A 22,789-nucleotide genomic window follows, 5' to 3' on the forward strand; every position below is an offset into this window, starting at 1 on the left:
AACCTTTTGAGGAGTTTATCTTCACAATTGTATCTGCAATCTAGCAGTGTGTTGTTCATATCTCCCGCTATTACAATGGCATGTGTATCTCGAAATTTGGATATGATGACACTTAATTTATCTAAGCAGTCCCTGTATTCTGCACTAGAGGTAGTGTAGCTTACTTTGGTTATGTATACACATACATGTAATGATGTACAGTATATGCTCCCGGAAATGTATTTTTTATACAAATAGTAGACATGGAACTGATTGAAATGTTGTTATCCATTACCTTGATTGATGTATATATTCCAAACAGAACATCAACTCTTAACTCCCGTGGGGACCCGGGTTAGAATAGGTCCTCAGTACCCCTTGATTTTCGTAGAAGGCGACTAAATGGAGCGGCCCTTCGGATGAGATCTCAATAAAGTGCACCGCCACGGCACATGATGATACGCCCGTCACATATTGTTAACAGTATAGATTGTACCCATTAAAACATTTTTTTTTATATCACCTTAATTAAATGTCACAGTGACCTTAAAGTAGGATGCGACACACCTTCTACCTAAGATGCATTAATTGACCAATTTTGGTGATTCTAGGTCTAATAGTTTTCAAGTTATGAGCCGGACAAGTTTTTGCCATATATGTCCATATCTTCATAATGAAAAGTCACAGTGACCTGGTTTTAATGTGCGACACACCTTCTACCCAAGATGTATCTACAGACAAAGTTTGATGATTCTAGGCCTTGTAGTATTTAAGTTACGGGTCGGACACGAAAAAGCTAACAGACGGACGGACATGAACGTCATACCATAATACGTCCCGGACGTCTTCAGACGGGCGTATAAAAATCGAGGTTCCGTGTCACAGCAGGTGTGGCACGATAAAGACCCCTTCCTGCTCAAAGACCGTAAGCGCCGAGCATACGCCGAAATTTTGCAGCCCTTCATATGAGTAAAATATTCTCGAGAGGAACTTTATTTAACAATATTCAATCAATCAACTCTTAAGATTGTTTCTATTATTTATCTGATATATTGTATGAAAAATTCGTATTTTTGCCAATAATGCAAAAATTTGACCCATAACCTTTTAACTCCTATAGACTCAGGAGCAAACCTCTTTAAGCAAAATGTTTAAAATAAATCTATCGCAGGGGTAAGTTCTATATTCGAATATTTAAAGTCTACTTTCGATTTGTGATCATGGAGCATATTGTCTCAACAAAAAAGAGAACACCATTCATTTCATGTTCATTTTGATTGACAAACAACTGAAAATGCTTTATGAAGAAATTCATGAAATCACATGTCTGTATATCGACGTTGTAGAATGAAAATGTCGTAACTAGAATTTTCATATTTTTCAGTAGCGAAGAAAAACTGTTTTATGCAAATTATCTTAACAGTATTCTATAGAGATGAAATTATGTGATCTATATATTTTTATAATTGTCAATACTTTGTTGTTTTACTTATATAGCTGTTAAACAATAAGATACGACGTTTCATTACTTTATTCCAGCGATATGAATAGTTGTAAGTAACACTTACGACGTTTTTAATGGCGAGACACAAGACAATCATGGTCGTAAGTATCACTTACAACCTTTTATTTTTTAGGAAAATTTAATGATCATTTTGTCGGAAATATGGCAATGGTAGAAAATTCACCGTATTTAAATGACACAATGCTAAATGATTATGCAAGAGTAAAACTTATTTTTTTTATACATGTACGCCCAACATGTAAAAAAAAATCTTAAACTTGTGTAAATGTAAGCCATAATTTGTTATTATATTCAAATCAGTTTTGAATGACAAAAAATAATACAGGTATTTAATCAATATTATTGTAGAACTCATGTAACATAATTACATAAGCCTAATGTATTTGTGATATCAAGTTGTACATGAATAGAACTTGATTGGTTTTAGTTCTTTATTAAGAAAAACAAGTAATATCAACGTGGAAATTTTCAAACATTGAACAGTTTACAATAAACAGAAACAATCAATTTGGAATTATTGTTCTTCTTCAGAAATACTGTTAATGTGACACATTTTGTTTAGTGAAAACATTCAGAAATTCACTCGTCAACCTCCGATTCGTCCGAACTGTTTGGTTCTGGAAGAATGTCACCCTCTTTGCTGTCATAGGGTAGACTGTTCTAGAAATTGTGATATTTTGACGGAACAAGTCCCTTGTCACATAACCCCATCAAATCAGCACGTTTTGCATCGGAAATCGGCAGCCGTTGTCTGTAGAGTGGTTTTAGACAATAATCTTCCAGGGACTTCATTCTCCGCCTGCCATGGTTGATGTTCAAGCTCCTGTAATCCTCGCTGAAGTCGTACTTGAAAAAAATGATATTTGGGGAATTTTGTTCCAATGAACAATATCTCCGTTGGTGTCTTTTCTTCTGTTCGCAACCACAGACGATGCACACTCTTTAAAATCTAAAATCATGGTGTGATGTTTTTCACGTACAGCATATTTTGGGGACGTCTGTTTGGCATTTTTGATTGCTAAAAGCCAATCATTTGGACTATACATCTCCAATCTCTTCGTTGAATTTTCAATTGTGGCGTGTACTGAATCACCTTCCATTTGAGAGTGTCCTCTCTCAAAGTAGTTATGTATAATAACTTTTATTGGGAAATTACTTACAATGAGTAAGCACATGATGCAGAATTGCAGATTTCTTTGCTGCCCTGTACAACTATCAGAATAATATATTATCTCATCCTTTTCTCCAACCTCCTTGTTATGAATGTAAAGGCAAGTAGAAATCTCACAACTTCCACATTTAGCTTCGGTCTCGTTCCAAACAAAGCACTGGACATTTCTCGATGAAAGATCATATGTGGTGAAATTGTAGGTAGATAATTTTCTACTATAATATGCATCACTGACAAACATTTTTGGAGTTATGAGGACTTTCTGGAGGTCAAAGTTAACAACCAGGATATTTTCTTCTTTCAGTGTCCTGTCTTTGTCTTTCCTCTTTTGGTCCCGAGCTTGCTGCTTTCTCTCCAAATGCTTGTGATGTTCATTTTTCCTAACTTCTTTTTCCTCTTGTGTCATTTTCTCATAAGCATCGCAAAATGTACAAATGTCTTTCTTAGGACGATGAAATCCAATGTTGTATTCAGTGAAATAAACATGGTCATACAGCCAATACTTTACAGGTTCTCTATCATCTGATTTGCATTTTTCTCTATATAATTCATACATCTTCCTTATTGATAGATGTTTTTCAAGATATTTTCTGGTTGTCGTTTTCCTACAATAGTGCGATTGAACTGTAGGGAAAGATTCAATGTGCTCTCTCACAGTATTCCTGTCTTCCTGTGATATTACTCGCGATCGACTTCCAGGTTTTTTGCCTCTTTGGTCCTGACACCGTACTCCATCATTTCTACTAAAGGTGTAAGATACCGTTTTTTCTCCTATATTGAGAGTATCCAAGAAGAATGTCTTACAAACTCTTTGTTTCCCATGTTCATTATCAAGATAGTACTGATAAGAATATTTTCTTCTTGATGATGATGTTGTTGTTCGCTTAGCCTTTGTCTCCTTTTTAACGTTTTGTTTGATGTAATCTCGTTGTCCGCCATAGCTTAAAGCCCAATATTGCCTAAATATCTTTTGTTGATCATCTTCTTTAATATTTTGAAAACATTTAAATCTGCATCTGCAATTTTTTCGATTTAAACTCCGTCGTTTGACTTTCTGCCCGGCAGGAAGTATATTCCTCTCCTGCATTTCTCTTCCGCTTTCTGATATTTTGTTTCCATATTTCAGGGTTTTTGAACGGACGCCTAGACCTACTGATTTTGTGTGGCTCACTTTCTGATTCTGATGTATTGTCAGTTTCACGTTCGGTACTGGGTTCTGTATCGATCGTACTGTCTTCTGATGCTGTTTCGTTTTCTGTTCCGTTTTCTAAGTGCACGGAATCAAATTCTGTGGGTTCTTTTTCACTGGTTTGGCTTTCGATAATGACATGTACAGATTCTGCATCTGTTGGGGCAAAATCTTTAAACAATGGCATTAAAACATTCAAATTTTCAATATCTAACAAATCATTCTGACTATCGACAACAAAAGTTTCATTCAGATCAAAGCAACCATCACACTCCATCCAAAGATCGTTTTCATTATCATCAGAGATAATAGACTGTAGAGATTTTACAGAAGTTACTTCTTCTGTCGCATTTTCGACATGCCCTTCATCTTCACAGCTGTCTCCTACCGTTCTAAAATAATCTAGGTGATCAACCTCATGAAGAGTGTTTAGTGACTGTTGTACATTTCTGTAATTATCCTCTTTCAGTTGTGGTTCTGCTGTTTGCTCCAGGTCGTTTGGTTGCCTCACCTTGATGGAATTTTTGATAGACTTTGCTAGGATATTAAGTGGAATATCATCATCATTTTGTTTATTTGATTGTATTTTTTCTTTCAATTGACGGAGTGGAATTTCCTCATCATCGGATTCATTTTGTGTTAAGTTTGACATTTTGCACCGTGATATTGGATGAGATGATCCTTGATGTCTTTGTTCAAAACACTTTGTCTGTGTTTTAAAATATCTATGCGATTGATATCGTTCAGTAAGTGACAAATCCAAAGATTGTATATGTAAGGGTGTACATCTCTTTCATGCAAAGCTGTGTATGATCTGTTATAGTTACATGTGTATCTTGTAGTAACAGCAACTCTTTCTCGGTATTAATTAGCTTTTCTTTACTGAGGGAGCAGAATTCACAAGCATTATCTGAAATACATGTATTTGAAATATGAAAGGTCATAAGTGATTTTTTAATCGGATATGATTTGTTTTTGTTGATTTTAGAAATATTTTTATATTAAATGATGTGCTGTATTTTAGTTTAAATTTTGTGTGATCTGAATAAACATTTCATTATCCGAAATGTGTACATTTAATTTACGATGATATAATTATTATATGTTTTTATTGAACAACTTGATCTCCTTACTTTACCGATTACATATTAAATGACAAATAAGCGTATTTCTTCTAAAAGAATAAAATAAACCGATTTAGAATAACAAATTGTCGGATAGACCAATATTTTACATCAATTTATACTTCTCCGTATAAATTTTACTCACCATTCATCACTTTTCAATTTTTTTTCACTAGCAGCAACATCCATGTAAACTTGCTTTTGTTTTGAGTTATGAGATATGAAAAGTCGTAAGTGTCACATACGATATTTTGTAGAATTATTCAAATGCACTAAAATGTCGTATGTGATACTTATACGACCTTTCATATCCCAGCACTTTAGATACGACCAAATAATTTTCTTTCGTTACCATGGCAATATTTAAGATAGAATGTTGATTTTATAGGTTAGATAGAAATAATTGTCTATTTTGCAAATTCACAGAAAAGTTTAAATGGTCGTATCTAACACATACGACCTTTTCATTCTACAACGTCGATATGTCATAGAACACATGAAATCACAATTTCCCATACATAGATACACAGATAAATTTATACACACACGGATCATCCCTGTTCACATTCACAAATGGAGCACAGAATCACTGGAGATCGTGCACGGCGGAGTACACGTCACCACATATCTTCAAGAAAAGAGAAGCTGTAATGTTCTCTTGCATTTAGCGCTCTGAGGCGTCCTAGTGGCCACCTTCCTGACATTTCTTTCCAGATCCATGGCTACAATTTGCGTTCTTACTATCTCTGCCTCTCTCTGAAGAACATTCACTTACCGATGCCAACCTGCAACAGGAAGCAATGAAAACATTTTTGATTTGCAAATCCGTTACAAATATACATGTCTATAGACTATAGCTATGAATAGTTAGTCAGTAAATTAATTATTTTAATAGTAAATAATTTTGGGATGTCAAAAACTACCTTCAACGTCATTGTTAGTTCGGACACTGAAGTCATACACTCCATGTTCTGATTGGAAATACTGGGTTCTGCATTCACTCATTGTCGATGTTATCCATAAGCTCCTGCAGTGAATGCGGACATCTCCTGCGCATCGCAGCAAACACGTTTGGGATCATCTTCGCTAGCCAAGGGTGACGCTCCACGGTGTTTCTCTTTTCACCGTGGAGCGTCACCCTTGGCTAGCGAAGATGGTTTGGGATGTGATTCCAGGGAAGAAATGGTAAGGCCATCGTGTGTTTTTATAAAGATGTGCGTGGACTCTCTTTCCCTAAATGTCACAACTAGTCCCCGGTTGAACATAGGTTCACACAGCTTTTGTCCAGTGTAACACACATCCCTTGATGGTCATTCTTGGAAATGCATCCCAAATGGCTTGCCAGACCCCTCTAATTTAAATATGGATTGTATCTTGTTTAACATCCCTCTCGAGAATTTTTCACTCATCTGTAGACGTCACCAATGCCGGTGAAAGGCTTCAAATTTAATTAGGCATATACTCGGCGCTTACGGCCATTGAGCAGTGAAGGTTCTTTAGCGTGCCACACTTACTGTGACACGGGACATCCGTTTTAAAGGTCATATCCGAAGACCCGTGACTTTCACATCTGATGCCGAGCGTTTAACGATGGAGAAGAACGACTTAGGTCTGTCGCGGCCGGGATTCGAGCCCCGACCCTCCGCATACAGGGCGAACGCTCTGCCTTTACACCATCGCGGCAGTCCCGAAATTTAAATAAAGATGAATTAAATCTGTAGAAACTAATAGACATCATAAGTTTGTTAAGTGAAATCAGTATAAAATTACATTATAAAAAAAGATGCATCGATGTATCAGGGTTTTAGATAACCATGTCAAAATACCTGCTTCATAATCAGCAGTGACCGAAAGAGCGACGTTGTCAATCTTGTCCAGAACCACCTGAAACCCAATCAGATACTACATGATATGTTAAACCATGAAATTACAGGTGAATTGCAGTTGTATTGAAATTAGTAGTAAGCATAGAATAATTTTTGTTTCAATAAAGATTTTTGAAAAATATCCACCTCAACAAAATCCTCCTTCCGTCGTGTCTCGTGTGGATCCGGGTTAGAGTAGGTTCTCAGTACCCTTTTGTTTGTTGTAAGAGGCGAATAAATAGGGCGGTCCTTCGGATGAGACCGCAAAAACCGAGGTCCCGTGTCACAGCGGGTGTGGCACAGTAAAACTCCCTCCCTGCTCAAAGGCCGTAAGCGCCGAGCATAGGCCTAAAGTTTGCAGCCTTCACCGGCAATGGTGACGTCTCCATATGAGTGAAAGATTCTCGAGAGGGGCGTTAAACAATATCCTTCCGTCGTCTTGACGTCACTACAAACAGTAGAGCGACTTGCACAGACTTCCCATCCGTCTGGACAGAGGCGTGGATGGAAAGTATTTGTCCTGCAGGTTTTAGGAAAGCTGGCACTATCTGCAAAAACAAATATAGATATGAATAACAATGATATAAAGCTCTTACATGTACTACTTAGTACTATAGTTAGATAGTCAGGGAAAAAAAGATAAAGAATTACGCATAGATATTTTGTATAATGTTATATGAATTGTAATGTTTAATTTCTAACCTTAAAAGTTCCGTTGATGAACCATCGCTTTGCCTGGCGAAGAATCCCCAGTTGATGCCCTGTGGCAAGAACTAGATGTCGTGCTCCATTCAATTGCAACTCGGCAATCAAGAAGTCGTCACACCGCAGGAATTCCACGAACATGACATATACATGTACTTTGTAATACTATATAGTACTTTACAAGTTTTGAAAACGTTTCTTAATATTGGCATGAAATCTTATATATGAGGATTTTATCATGAACCCCATTCTCACCTCAATCTCCAGATCTGTTGGCTCCTTAGGTTGAAGTCCAGATCTGTTGGCTCCTTGGGTTGAAGTCCAGATCTGTTGGCTCCTTGGGTTGAAGTCCAGATCGATGTCGATTGACGTATCGCTTTACGTTGGACATCAATCATTGGGGCCAGGTGCTGTTCATCCTCTCGTACACCACATCGGCAATAGCGGACTCAACGTTGTCTAGTGCATGTCGAAAAACTTCCTCCTTGGGCTAAAATAAGTGAAAAATGTACACAGTAAGTACTTATTGGTAATAAGAAAGATGATCAGGAAAAATCATTTGTACAAATCACACACACACAGAGAGAGAGAGAGAGGCTCAAGAATTTACTATTTTCCAACTGTAATCCTTTTTTAAATTAATTTTTCTTTCTATGAGAGAACCAGGTTAAGAGATCTTTCGTAAAATGAGACCCTGAGCTATCTAAGAACTGTTATCCCCACCTCCCCTCTATAGGGTAAGTTCATTACTACGCGGGAATTCTAGAAATATTCTCATTGAAAACAAGGCTATACAATTTGGCAAATCGTATTCAAATTTTGAAAGATCTTCCCCTGTATATGAATCGGCCTACTTGTACTGTGATAAAATTATCCAATAATTGCGATGCATGTAATATTTTGGACTATTATTTTGTTATCAAAAAAAGTTTGTCTTTGTTGATTACAGGTATCAGTTTCTACGTCGGTGGGACGAACATAAACAGGAGGAGATTGGAGGTGGATCAGGAATGGAAAAATTATGAAGATGACGTATCATGCGTTTGGTGCCGGACAACCTGACGGAATTGACAAATCTCCACAAGACTGCATGTTCTTTTACACAGGAGAGCGCTACGCATTTCATGACGTTCCTTGTGACAGTGGCTTGAATCATGGTGGATACATTTGCGAAAAGTAAAATTTTGAAATTAATTCCTTGTTACTTTCTTTGAGAGTAAAACTTTGGAAAGATGAGTAAATGTGATACAAAATGTTTTTAAAATTCCACTGAAGAACTGTAAAGCCAAAGCGCTTTGGAATGAAAATACTAATACCGCCTCTAGTATACATGATTATTGATCAGGTTTATTAAAGTTATAAGGATATATACGCTGTATTGAATGAATATTGGTACTGACTAAAACGTGGTCTGTGGTCTAGGTCCCATGACTAAAACCTCGTCTTCGGTCCCGGTCCCAGAAACAATATATCAGAATATTTGAGCCTCATTTTTCGTTGAATTAGATATGACATCTTATGTCTGCATTCTGATAGTTGTTTGATCATATTATGTTTTTCTTTCATAATATCTAAATGTCGTATTGAAGGTCACAACAAGAGATTTTTTCTTCTCAAGTAGATGTTTTTGAATAAATTCTGCTTTATAAGAATATAAAAACGTCATCTAAGAAAGGAGCACAATTCCATGGGAGTTCCAATAGACACAACCATTATTGATTTGAAATCTGTGTCCCGATATTTTTTTATCAAGTGAACATTAGTTTCTCCGACATAAGTTTAACCACAGAGGTTATACTCAATAGCTTAGACACCAGAGGTGGGACCATGTGCCTAGGAGGAGTAAACATCCCCTGTTAACATGTCACACCCGCCGTAAGCCCTATATCTTGATCAGGTAATCGGAGTAATTCGTAGCAAAAATCTGTGCCAAGAACGGTCTGAAACATGTCAGGCAGAATTTGACCTAATGATAAACTAGATCATTATAACGACCATAGAATTTGCGAAATGCTGACTTTAAAGGGTATAAGGTTGAAAGTGATGGAAACCTTTTCCTCTCAAAATATTCTAATGACATAGGAATATATATATTACTGACTAATAAAAACATTTGTACAAAAAACAACAGAAACCTAATAAAAATACGTTAGATAACCGCTTTTAGTATAAAGAATCCTATAAGGAAAAATTATTGTCTTGCAAGACAATGATTATCTAATCACCCAAATTACATATTCATGTGCTTGCTTTGAGATGAAAAAGTGTTTGAAATAATGAAATACTGGTGTTATTACTGAAATATATAATATAGAGAAATTTTTATTGAATTAAACTTTTGGTGACAAAATGACAGCTAATGCCCTTGAAACCCCTGTAACATCAACTTGTTTGTCTGTAGCCTGCATCGATTTAAAAAGTGATCACACGCAGAACAAGCTCTTGCGTATCGAATCAGTTGAGAAAACACCATATGCAGGTGAAATGGATCAAGTTCTTATTTTCTTGTACTTAGCATCTATATGTTTTATTGAATATGTTTATGCCAAAATCACTCGGTCCATTTAAAAGAATATATGATACAATATTTTAAAAAAAAAAACAAAAAAAAAAACGTTGTCTATGAAAATTTGTTAACCTCTGCTGTATTATTTCATATGTACAGTTGACTTCAATATTCGTATTCCACGAAAACCTCCAACAAAGTCATGGTAATCCTGTTATATTTACAATACAACTTTTTATTAAGTATTTATCATATCATATCAAGTCTTCAGAATGCAGCATTAAGGCGTTTTTAGTTTTAACCAGTGCATAAGTCGTAGTAATTCATATTTAAACAAAAGAGGAAATTTTCCACATTCACAATAGAAAAATGGATATGTGAACTGCTAATCAATAATTCAATTGTTTCTCTTGAAATAGGCTATCACATCTTTATTCAAGATTTATTATAGAATGTGAACATTTCTACGGAAGTCCATTTAGAAATTTTCAAGTTAGAAATAACGAATTAAAATCGAAATAACGAATTCTGAAATTTCAAAGTAGAAATATATTTTTGATAGGTCCTAAACAGGCCTCCGTACATTTCTGATCAGTGCTTTTATTTCACCAAAACTTGAACCAGAAAGAGTTTTTCAAGGTGGTTATTACTGTTTTGATTTCCTAAGACGGACAAACATAAAACTGGGTTTTTTTAAAGAATAATTTGGGAGCAATATACAAGTACCATTTTCTTTCGAAACAATCTTTTGCATAAGGAGTGTGTAGTCTTTTAATAGAGGAAAGTTTCATATAATAAATTTCTTGGGAGGAAAAAACCAACATTGTAATTACAAGGAATATATAGTTTTATAAGCCATGATAATGAATTATTTACGTGCCATCACGCGGAGTAAACGCGATGTAACTTAATATGTTGTATTGAATTTTACTTATAAATATATATAACTGGTCGCAGATGCCATTCCCAAACTAAATCAGGCGGATGTTCAAGATGACCATCGGGCTTTATTTTTTGTGTTGGTTGTGTGCTACAATTGTACTGGCCTGTTCGGATAAGAAAGGTGAGCGGCATTTACTGTATCAGTATTGATAATTCAATCATAAGAAAGCTTGCCCCAAAAAAGTTCTCGTTTAGACTTATCTAAGATATTAAACTATCATAGTTTACAGGTAGTAAATGACTGGTGGGATTTTTGTAATCATGGTATCATTTTGAAGAGTGTATTAATAAAAAATAATTCACAACAAAATTACAAAAGTTTGATTAGTTTTTGATTTATTTCACCTAGAATTCTACATTGAAATCGATGGGAAGAACATGTTTTCTCAACATATCTTAAAAAGAAAATTTAATTTAATTATCTTTTCATACAAATATTTTGTAAAGTTACATAAACCTTCAGATAAGAAATAGAATTAGATCATATTGAACATAGAAGAACTGGTGGAATTCCTCCTCTATTTTGATTCGTTTAAAATGTGTTACTGCTGTGGTTATTGATTATTTACGTACTCTGTGTACTAGTATCTACTACCCAGGTTGAGGTGACTAATCTTCTTCCTAATCTTTGTAAAGGCAAGACGTGGAAAGACCGTCTAATGGTTAACCTTTTTTAAGTAACTTTTTGAAATTGCATTATTTACTTTAAAAGCAGCATCTTAATGTGAATTGTTTATTGTTTAAAGTATTTTAATTCATGACTGCGCATTTCAAACCATCTCTTATTCCTTACATAATCTTTAAAACTTTTCTCTCATAGATATAACTCAGCTATAATTATGATTTATGATATTGAACTCTGATTGGTTACAGTTTCTCACCGATTTAGCCTCTACAACCTTGTCATTTCCATCACTTCACGGTGAAAAGCACATTTACTACTAGATATACCATCTTATATTATCTATGCATTGTTATTATTTCCTTTTAACTGCTTTATTTTTACATCATTATACCCCCCGCAACAAGTTGTGGGGGGGGGGGGGGGTATACTGGAATCAGGTTGTCCGTCTGTCTGTCCGTCCGTCCGTCTGTAGACACAATGGTTTCTGGACTCTAAAGCATTATCCTTTCCACCTACCGTCACCATATCATACATATGGACTACCCATGGGATGAAGATGTTCCCTATCGATTTTGGGGTGAAAAGGTCAAAGGTCAAGCGCACTGGACATCAAAGTAGCAATATGGTTTCCGGGCTCTAAAGCGTTATCCTTTCCACCTACAGTCACCATATCATACATATGGACTACCCATGGGATGAAGATGTTCCCTATTGGTTTTGGGGTCCAAAGGTCAAGCGCACTGGACATCGAAGTAGCAATATGGTTTCCGGGCTCTAAAGCGTTATCCTTTCCACCTACAGTCACCACATCATACATATGGACTACCCATGGGATGAAGATGTTCCCTATCGATTATGGGGTCAAAAGGTCAAAGGTCAAGCGCACTGGACATCGAAGTAGCAATATGGTTTCCGGGCTCTAAAGCGTTATCCTTTCCACCTACCGTCACCATATCATACATATGGACTACCCATGGGATGAAGATGTTCCCTATCGATTTTGGGGTCAAAAGGTCAAAGGTCACGCGCACTGGACATCGAAGTAGCAATATGGTTCGGTTTATACGAGAAGGAAGTTGTCGCAAGGTGCAAACTGGACTATTGTCATCCCCGGTTGAATACATTTAACTCTCAGCCCGGAATTGCAGAAGCAGACGTGTGTTGTTATTGGGGGGGGGGGTCCTCAAATAGCCATGTTTATTTCATTTTGCATAATTAATATTATTTATATTTGATATTTGTTTGTTTTTGTTTAATGAATTTATATAGATCGATATAACTGTTAAGTCTTTCTTTTCAGGATTCCCTAATCTATATATAAAAAAATACGAATCATCCAGATGAATCCCAAACATTCCAATAGAAAGCCATTTATTTTATTTTTTCGTTGGATACGATATTCCAATAATTTTTCAACCAATGAAAAAGCGTGTAACATGTAAAAATAAATTATATTTACATCGTTATTGATCAATGATTTAAAAAAAAAACTTCAGTACAGTAAATCTCGAACGTGAAGTACTAAATCACACCACATTAAGTATCAATTTATGCAAGGGGAATTCATTTTTGATCTGTGACACAAAATTAAAATTTCGATCCGACTTGATGAAAACAACTCCTTGTGTAACACAGTTTAATATAATAAAGTCGATTTGTTTTTGACGTCCAAAAAAAAAAAGCTGTTAAATCCTTATTAGATAGCTGCAATAATGTAGCCCTATCCGATTTTTTTTATTCTGACGTTTTCAGCCCCCCCCCCCCCCCCCCCCCCCCCCCCCCCAATAAATCAGGAGAGGGCTACATTATTGCAGCTACTTATTAGCCAGCAAGGGAAGGAATATGATAAGATAACTTGTCCAATTTTGGCAAAACACTTCTTTTTATAAAATTTTAGAATTCTATCATCAAAATATGTTTGAAGCTTGTACGTTTTCAACGCATTATGCAACTATTAATCCAAACCTGCCAACATTCCAACTATTAATCCAAACCTGCCAACATTCCAACTATTAATCCAAACCTGCCAACATTCCAACTGTAATATTTGAGGTTTTCACCCGCGTATAGCTTGATAATTTTATTTATGAACTTTTGAAATTACCGTACAGTGACGTCACATGCGCCCTTCGGATTGTGAAAGTACTGCGAGATATGATTAAAAACTCAACTTTTAGGGGCCTAATTAATTTACCATGGGCAACATTTAAATCGATGTTGATAAATTGTCCGAGTTTTATATGTGTTCGCCACCAGTGCACACAAATAACGATGTAAATACCCAAATATAGCGAGTAAAGCGTGTATGAAATCGGCAAAATTGTGAGTAAATAATGTTTATATGGGTCGCTGTCTACAAACTGTTTGGGGATGTTATTCCTTTATACATCTGTAATTGGCGCTGTTTTTCTAAAATAAACAGTGCAATCATTATTTATTTTTGGATTAGACAAATTATGATACGTTAAATTGTTGACAACTAGGCCAAGCTATTGTCACGCGTGCATTTCGGAAAGAAAGAAAAAGACAACACACACACAAATCAATAAAAATATTAAAATTTAAAGTGGTAATCACATTATTTTATTTTGATAAAGCAATCTTATTACTATTTTTGAATTGTGATCTGCACGTCTTTAGGAAGTACGAAGTGGGAGCACGGCGTTATAGCCTACTGACGCACTCAAGATGCTACGAGTTCAATAAAGAAATAATTTTATAATTCAATTTAACGTTAGGAAATACAATATTCTATTATTTGTATAATTAAAAGTTCAATTATTTTGTATCTTTAATTTGTTGTTGTTGTAAATCTACCAGTTGGTAGAAGTTACATTGTATCGTCGATGTATGTTGTTACAAGGTGAAGGTCAGTTGATCCGAGTGTGTATTGAATTTGAAGAGCAAAACAGAATGTATGCTATAGGCCTACCAGTGCTTATAGCTTCGATATATCCATTTTCTCGCAGTTTATCAGGGTCTCTGTCCAAGCGATGTTTGAAAAGGTGACTGGGTGTGTTTTTTAAGGTAAAGTTCTTGCTCCAACAAAAAAATTATCCACGTCTTTTTTCTCGTACCTTCCTTCGAAAAATTGAAAAATACTCAGTCTAAATCCTTTCTACCGACAACTAGTACACCCGAGCACGGCACAAAACATCTTAATGCATTATTATTTACAAGCCGTTAACGTGACAATTGGTTTTTTGTCGATTAAATCTAATCTGTTTATGAAATGGCTAATAGATGTTTTCAAACCCGAGGGCGCATATGACGTCACACAAAATGGCGCGTAAACTAGCGAAAGAAAATATGCATATCGCAAGATTTGAATTTCATCGCTTTCAAACTCGAAAACTACACAAAATATTTCATTTAAAACACATTTAAAGTAGTTTTAGGCATAAAAAGAGTTAATTTTGCTGAAAAAATGAAAAAGTTTAGAAACATGCGTTGTGTCCTTTAATCTCATAATTACGATGACAGAGTGAAATAGATTGAGTTTGATAGGTATTATGTATTGTGTTAATACGAGTATTTTCTCTCTGGGTTATTAGAAGTTCATACAGTAACATTTTATTATGTATCAAGAGTATTTTTCTTGTTTTAAAATATAGAGTTAACACCACGTGTGTCGTACGGATGACATGTGCTTCATGTGTAGTTGTGTATTGGATTGTTAATTCATGGCCAATATATTTAGCTGATAAATATTGTTACCTTTTACCTGTAAATGCAATTTCACGGTGTAGTGACGGTTACATCCCAATCCTTTTAACTTTCACTTCACAATGTTTACATGTTTCTGCTATGTATGTTGCATTATGGAATATAACGTCACACTTCCAGGTCAAACTTTTTCTTTGATCCGCGTATATATACAGAGGCGGTAAAAACAAATTATGAACTTCTACAAGGTATGTAATTAATTATTTAATGTCGTATGAGTGAAACTATTCCTATTTTTTATTGTTAAATTTAATGGAAGTTGCTAGATTTTTATGGAACTATTTTCCGTATAGGTTCTCCGTAAATCTCCGTAATATTTGATACGAATTCGTATTTTTCTATACGAATTCGTATCAGAGTTAGATACGGATTTTATTACGGAGTATATAAGGCGAGTTTTCCGTAAATTCGCCAGTCTGCTATTTTTCATTTTTTTGGAACAGATCAATAGGTTTTTTGGTAATTATATTTTTATTAAGCCAACTGTTAATTTATTTAAATTGCTCTTAGTAAGTTAGGGAATTTAATTGGGATCACATATCTTGATTATTTCAGGATTCGATCTTAATTAAATCTTCATTTAAACTAGTTAAAGTTAGGAATTTGTATTTAACTTATTTTTACACTTTACTAGTCACATATCTCAATTATTTTGAGATCAGACTAAATTGGGGAAATTCTTAAATTAGTAGAAATTATTTTAATTTTATTTTTAGATATAGGCTACAAGTCACATATTCTGATTATTTCAGAATCTGACTTTGTTGTACTTAGGGGTGGTTAAGAAGCCTGGATTAATTATGATCAATTATTATGCCATATAATGTAATTAGAATTATTTAATGCAGACTCAATAAATTCATGAACTGAAATTAAATGTTTTGTTCTTCTATCATATCTCGGTAAATGACAATATTGAAAGGGCCGAAATCCTGACTGTCGCATTCAATATTATAATGGTATCAGAAGTGAGATGGTTATAGATAGCTATCTCGTTACAATTATATTGGTGTCAGAAGTGAAATAGTTCAGACAGCTATCTCGTTACGCAACTATTAATCAAAACCTGCCAAAATTCCCATTCCTAGCCATGTAATTTTTGTTTTTCTGTTAATCATATCTATCATATCAATATAAGAGCCCCATTGGAAATAAGCTTATTAAAGTTTCATAGTTATCCTAAGGTTATTATATCATCATATGTCATGTTATTCATAGTTATTTATTCTTAACTGTTATAACTACATAGTGCTATAGATTATGCCAGGTTTCAATTTGTTATTGTAAATTTACAATCATGACATTCCGCAATATTTCATACCTGAATAAAATTGAATGAAAAAAACCTAACGACACTTTTGAGGAAGAATTGAAGACTAATTACAAGATTATCAAATATCTATCGAGATGTACAACGTTTGTGATACTTAAACTGTCTGATGTATCAATCTCTCAATCTTTAGTGATTGTTTGTGATACTGAAACTGTCTGATGTATCAATCTCTCAATCTTTAGTGATTGTTTGTGATATTTAAACTGTCTGATGTATCACTCTCAATCTTTAGTGATTGTTTGTGATATTTAAACTGTCTGATGTATCAATCTCTCAATCATTAGTGATTGTTTGTGATATCTAAACTGTCTGATATATCAATCTCCCAATCTTTAGTGATTGTTTGTGATATTTAAACTGTCTGATGTATCAATCTCTCAATCTTTAGTGATTGTTTGTGATATTTAAACTGTCTGATGTATCAATCTCTCAATCTTTAGTGATTGTTTGTGATATTTAAACTGTCTGATGTATCAATCTCCCAATCTTTAGTGATTGTTTGTGATACTGAAACTGTCTGATGTATCAATCTCTCAATCTTTAGTGATTGTGATACTGAAACTGTCTGATGTATCAATCTCCCAATCTTTAGTGATTATTTCTGATACTGAAACTGTCTGATATATCAATCTCTCAATCTTTAGTGATTGTGATACTGAAACTGTCTGATGTATCACTCTCTCAATCTTTAGTGATTGTTTGTGATACTGAAACTGTCTGATGTATCAATCTCTCAATCTTTAGTGATTGCTTGAGATACTGAAATTGTCTGATGTATCAATCTCCCAATCTTCAGTGATTGTTTGTGATACTGAAACTGTCTGATGTATCACTCTCTCAATCTTTAGTGATTGTGATACTGAAACTGTCTGATGTATCAATCTCCCAATCTTTAGTGATTGTTTGTGATATTTAAACCGTCTGATGTATCAATCTCTCAATCTTTAGTGATTGTGATATTTAAACTGTCTGATGTATCACTTTCTCAATCTTTAGTGATTGTTTGTGATATTTAAACTGTCTGATGTATCAATCTCTCAATCTTTAGTGATTGTTTGTGATATTGTCTGATGTATCAATCTCCCAATCTTTAGTGATTGTTTGTGATACTGAAACTGTCTGATGTATCAATCTCTCAATCTTTAGTGATTGTTTGTGATACTGAAACTGTCTGATGTATCACTCTCAATCTTTAGTGATTGTGATACTGAAACTGTCTGATATATCACTCTCTCAATCTTTAGTGATTGTTTGTGATACTTAAACTGTCGGATGTATCACTCTCTCAATCTTCAGTGATTGTTTGTGATACTGAAACTGTCTGATGTATCACTCTCTCAATCTTTAGTGATTGTTTGTGATATTTAAACTGTCTGATGTATCACTCTCTCAATCTTTAGTGATTGTTTGTGATACTTAAACTGTCTGATGTATCAATCTCTCAATCTTTAGTGATTGATTGTGATACTGAAACTGTCTGATGTATCAATCTCCCAATCTTTAGTGATTGTTTGTGATACTTAAACTGTCTGATGTATCAATCTCTCAATCTTTAGTGATTGTTTGTGATACTGAAACTGTCTGATGTATCACTCTCTCAATCTTTAATGATTTTGTTTGTGAAATTGTTTTCGTTTCTTCTTGGATTGGGAAATAAATTCTTGGATTGGTTCATACTTGGGAGGTTTCTAATTAGTTAAGCTGTAAACTTGCTGAGGTTATTAATATTAGCGAAAAATAACTCACCTCAACTAATGACGATTCTACAGGAAGTCCAAGTGCTAAATTGTGTTGTTTTGTTTCGTTTATAGCTGACAAATGCAAGCCTCCATTTCATATGTATGAGAAAAACTGTTATTACATCAGCAGAGACAAAGTTTCCGCAGACGAAGCATTTGTAAGTTACATTTCTATCAATCTCCAAAATTCAATCAGACGTGTTTTCTTAATTTTTTTTTTTTTATTTCTTCTGGCAAACCCTCTTTTTGGTTTCAATTTGCGTGGTCCTTCTGCTTATATTTTACTTCCTTCTTCAGGCTCGCTGTAGCCGAATGGGGGCGTATCTGGCTAACTTCGAAACACTGGAGGAAGCGATGTTAATGAAACAGAAATTGAAGAGGATGAATTCAGGTAATGTCAAATTCACAAATGTACAAGTTTAACATTATGTCAAAAATATTTTATCTGTTTCTGAAGTTTTCAAATCATTTTCAAATTCTTGATGTTCTGTACAATAGTGATTAAATCTTATCATTAGATGCCGTAGACTGAAGTGGACAATAAATCTCTTAGAGAATAAGTTGTAAATCTTGGAAGTTCTACATTGTTTTATTTCCATGGTATTTTACGACCCATTCAGATTCACTGATGTATTGATACATGACGTTTAAGGCCATAGCAGCGAATATTTGTTTGGTAAAGAAAATTATTTTAACACTCCTTACGAGGGTGTGTGTGTGTGTGTTCCGTTTGAATAATCAGTTTATCCACAGCAGTTTAAACAGTCATACTATTTTTATCATTCATTATGTACATTCTTCACATTCATTAGGAAATATCTATCATTTCAAAACATTGGAAATGTAAATATTGTAATATGAAAACTGTGATTTGCACCTGCGTAAAGTTGCATTGGTGATGATTTTTAGATGTTAGTCGTTGTCTTGGATATTCTAAAATAGTCTTTGGACACCTACATTTATTTCCCATTCTAGACAATATGACTTTGATTAATTGTCCAATATTGTAGGATTCTACGTTTTAGTCTCCCCATAAAGATGTTAGCATAGGATGGTGCCATTTTTGTTTCCAAATCTGTGTCACTAATTTGCAGGTAATATTCACCGTTGAACATGAAGTTATTAAATTTGAGGACATGTCTAAGAACCTGAATGGGTGATTCAGACTATAGGAGGGCCTGGCATGCCTTCTTCGTGGATTTTCGGCAGTAAATAACATTTTCCTGGTGTACAGTCGTTAGGAAAAAGCGCTCCCAAAACATTGTCACCGATCTAATTTTTGTTGTACGATTTGTTGAGGGTTGCGGTGATATTGGTAGAGAACTCTTTGGTGGGGTCAGACGATAACTTTGTAAAAGCTTTCGTCCTGTTCGCTGTTGATGAGCCTCTGTTAGGTACTTGTCTTTGTCCATAACAACAACAGTAGAACCTTTGTCTGTCTTTTTAATGACAACATTATCCTGATTTTTGAATATTTGCAATGTCAATTTTTCGTTTTTGTTGAGGGTAAAATCTGTTTTTGAAAGGATTTTGTCCATTTCTTCCTAAACTGCATCAATGTAAGACTCCAAAGCTCCACTTTTGCCTGAAAGTGGTTCCCAAGTGTTTTGGGTTTGTAGAGAGATGCTTCTCTAAAACATCAGTTACATCTTGGTGTTCAAAGACACTGTCATCTTTGGAGTCCTTACGGAAGAAATGTTCCTTAAACCGCAGTCGGCGCAAAACTGTTTTAGTGTCATCTCTTATTTGTTGATCATTGACTTCGCGTGGAGTAGGGAAAAATTTAAGGCCCTTTGAAAATAGTGAAGTCTCAGAATCCGAGAAAGTGACACTGGAAACATTCAAAAGCGGGCATATGTCAGTTGTGTTTTTGTCGTTGGTTGTGATAGTTTTCCTGCGTTTGAAGCGCCTAGAGCGAGTCTCCTTGATGGTAGTAGGAGATCGTTCAATATGGCTCTTTTGAGCTTCATAAGCTTTTTGAGCTTTTGAGCTATCATGGATACCCCCACTCAGGAATTTCTATTTCTGGACCCTTTCCAGGTTGGTAATTAAGACCATGTTATAGGTTGCGACAATTCTAAAGGCTTCTTGAAAATCTGTTGGAATGATTTCAAAACGAAGACATGATTATAAAGAAAGGCAGTAACTCTCAATTTGCCCTAACTTGTGTTGATCCCATGAAAGACAGAGTAACATGAGTTGCACAGAACATCTCTTTATGATAGAGCCCCAGAGTATATATATATATAATATATATATATATATATATATATATATATATATATATATATATACATGTATATATATATATACATGTATATATATATATATATAGTAAGATTCCCTGAACCCTGAAACACACACACACACACACACACACACACTGTCTTAAAAGTAAAAATATGCCCACGGTAATCGCATTTTGAAAATCCTTTTTCATCAGAGAACCAGAGTTTTATTATGTAAAAAAAATATTTTCTGAAATGAGCCCCACAGCTGTCTAAAACTGCTATCCCACCTCGCCTCAATGGAGCATAGGTTCCCTACTATTCTGAAATCCTAAAGATATCCATATACTCATTAACAAGGCTATACAATTTGGGAAATCATATTCAAATATAAGAGAAAATGTGTTTTCCTGTGTAAGAGTTGGCCTACAGTAGAAATCCAATGATTTTTTCTAACAGCAAGAATATCATATCACTGTGATCTACAATAGAAAGCTGTTTCACTCACGAGTCTGCATTGTCCAATTATTTTGATATATGTAATTTGAACTATTATTTTCCAATCAAACAAAGCCTATCCTTGCTTATTTCAGGTCTTCATTTCTACGTCGGTGGGAGGAACATAAACAGGAGGAAACTAAGAGGAGATTGGAGGTGGATCAGGAATGGAAAAATGATGAAGATGACGTATCATGCGTTTGGTGGCGGACAACCTAACGGAACTGACAGATCTCCACAAGACTGCATGTTCTTTTACGCAGGAGAGCGCTACACATTTCATGACGTCCCTTGTGACAATGGCACTTACCACGGTGGATACATTTGTGAAAAATAAAAGTTTGAAATGAGCTCATCGTTACATTCTTTGAGAGTGGAAACTAGGAAATATTGTTCAATGTTATACAAAACTTGAAAATATTAGTACCACCTGTAATATCAAAGGTGAAGATAACGAATCCAATGATTCTTTCAAACAGCAAGTAAATCATATCATTGTCATCTACTATGTGAAAGGTAAAGTTCACGAAGAGTAATCAATCTAATAACTCCTAAAAGCATTACAAAATAACGAGTTGGGCAAATGTGGACCCCTGGATATACCAGAGGGGGGTCAGGTGCCTAAGAGGAGTAAGCATCCTTTGTGGACCAGGCAAACCCACCGTGAGCCCTGTATCTCGATCACGTAAACTGAGTTGTCCGTAGTCAAAATCGGTGTGCCAAGAACTGTCTAACAATCGGTATGAAACACCTCACACAGCATTTGACCCAATGACAGGTTGTATTGGCAAACTAGATCGTTATAACGACAATAGAATTTGCGAAATGCTGACTTTAAACGAAAGTGTTGAAACCCCTGCATCATCAACTTGTTTGTCAGTAGCCTGCCTCGATATACTGACCATACGCAGAACAAGCTCTTGCGTATCGAATCAGAGAGATATAAATACTATATGCAGGTAATAATGGAATATTGCTACATAAATATGAGAAGTTGACGATGGAGAAGCTGAAATCGTCCCGTTTATCATAAAGTTGAATTGTTAGTTTGCCGTTAATATCTGCTTTCAATAAAATATCTTAAGTATGAAGCAGAAGTGGACGACTCTGTGATGTCTTTTATTTTGAGTTTACAGAGATGAAAGATGAAGATAACGAACAGTGATCAATTTCATAACTCCTATAATTAGGTAGGATTAGGTGCATAGGAGGAGTAAGCATCCCCTGTTGACTGGTCACACCCACTGTGAGCCCTACATCTTGATTAGGTAAACGAAGTTATCCATAGTCAAAATCAGTGTGCCAAGAACGGCTTAACAATCGAATCGACATTTGAATGAAAATTATTATCGTTAATAGACAAAACGTCGTCGATATATCTAAATGTCGAATTGAAGGCTACGGCAAGACACTTTCTTTTTACATAGACGTTTTTAAATAAATTCTGCATCATAGAAATATAAAAACAGGTCAGCTAACAAAGAAGGACAACCCAGACTTGGAAAGTTAACTACTACAACTATTAACCAGCTACTAGTACATGTAACGAGCTACATAAAGTGAGAAAAGATATATTTGGGGGGCGGGGGTAACTTTGTGAGGGGCGAGTTCCAAATGGGTTGAAAAGTAGCCAA

General features: G+C 35.0%; 2 protein-coding genes across 6 annotated transcripts; one reads left to right on the forward strand and one right to left on the reverse strand.

The window, feature by feature from the left end:
• Nucleotides 1–1,235: 1,235 nt before the first annotated feature.
• LOC125681392 (uncharacterized) lies at nucleotides 1,236–15,456 on the reverse strand. Of its 5 annotated transcripts, none has more exons than XM_056156962.1 (6): nucleotides 15,356–15,443; nucleotides 7,814–8,048; nucleotides 7,556–7,614; nucleotides 7,001–7,401; nucleotides 5,912–6,872; nucleotides 1,236–5,773 (listed from the first exon to the last, which is right to left on the reverse strand). In XM_056156962.1, the coding sequence occupies exon 6, from the start codon at nucleotides 3,760–3,762 to the stop codon at nucleotides 2,320–2,322; it is 1,443 nt and encodes a 480-aa protein (XP_056012937.1). In that variant the 5' UTR covers nucleotides 3,763–5,773; nucleotides 5,912–6,872; nucleotides 7,001–7,401; nucleotides 7,556–7,614; nucleotides 7,814–8,048; nucleotides 15,356–15,443; the 3' UTR covers nucleotides 1,236–2,319. The 5 variants fall into 5 exon arrangements, with proteins under 5 accessions (XP_056012937.1, XP_056012933.1, XP_056012935.1 ...); XM_056156958.1 differs by having other exon boundaries at nucleotides 5,912–6,337; nucleotides 6,815–6,872; nucleotides 7,556–8,048; XM_056156960.1 differs by having other exon boundaries at nucleotides 5,912–6,712; nucleotides 6,815–6,872; nucleotides 7,556–8,048.
• On the forward strand, nucleotides 11,024–21,505 carry LOC125681393 (C-type lectin domain family 4 member E-like). The gene is made up of 4 exons (XM_048921453.2): nucleotides 11,024–11,127; nucleotides 18,502–18,587; nucleotides 18,727–18,820; nucleotides 21,251–21,505. The coding sequence occupies exons 1-4, from the start codon at nucleotides 11,049–11,051 to the stop codon at nucleotides 21,490–21,492; spliced, it is 501 nt and encodes a 166-aa protein (XP_048777410.2). The 5' UTR covers nucleotides 11,024–11,048; the 3' UTR covers nucleotides 21,493–21,505.
• The last annotated feature ends 1,284 nt before the right edge of the window (nucleotides 21,506–22,789 follow it).

The sequence above is a fragment of the Ostrea edulis genome, chromosome 2 (assembly GCF_947568905.1).
Source record: "Ostrea edulis chromosome 2, xbOstEdul1.1, whole genome shotgun sequence".
Lineage (NCBI taxonomy): Eukaryota > Metazoa > Mollusca > Bivalvia > Ostreida > Ostreidae > Ostrea > Ostrea edulis.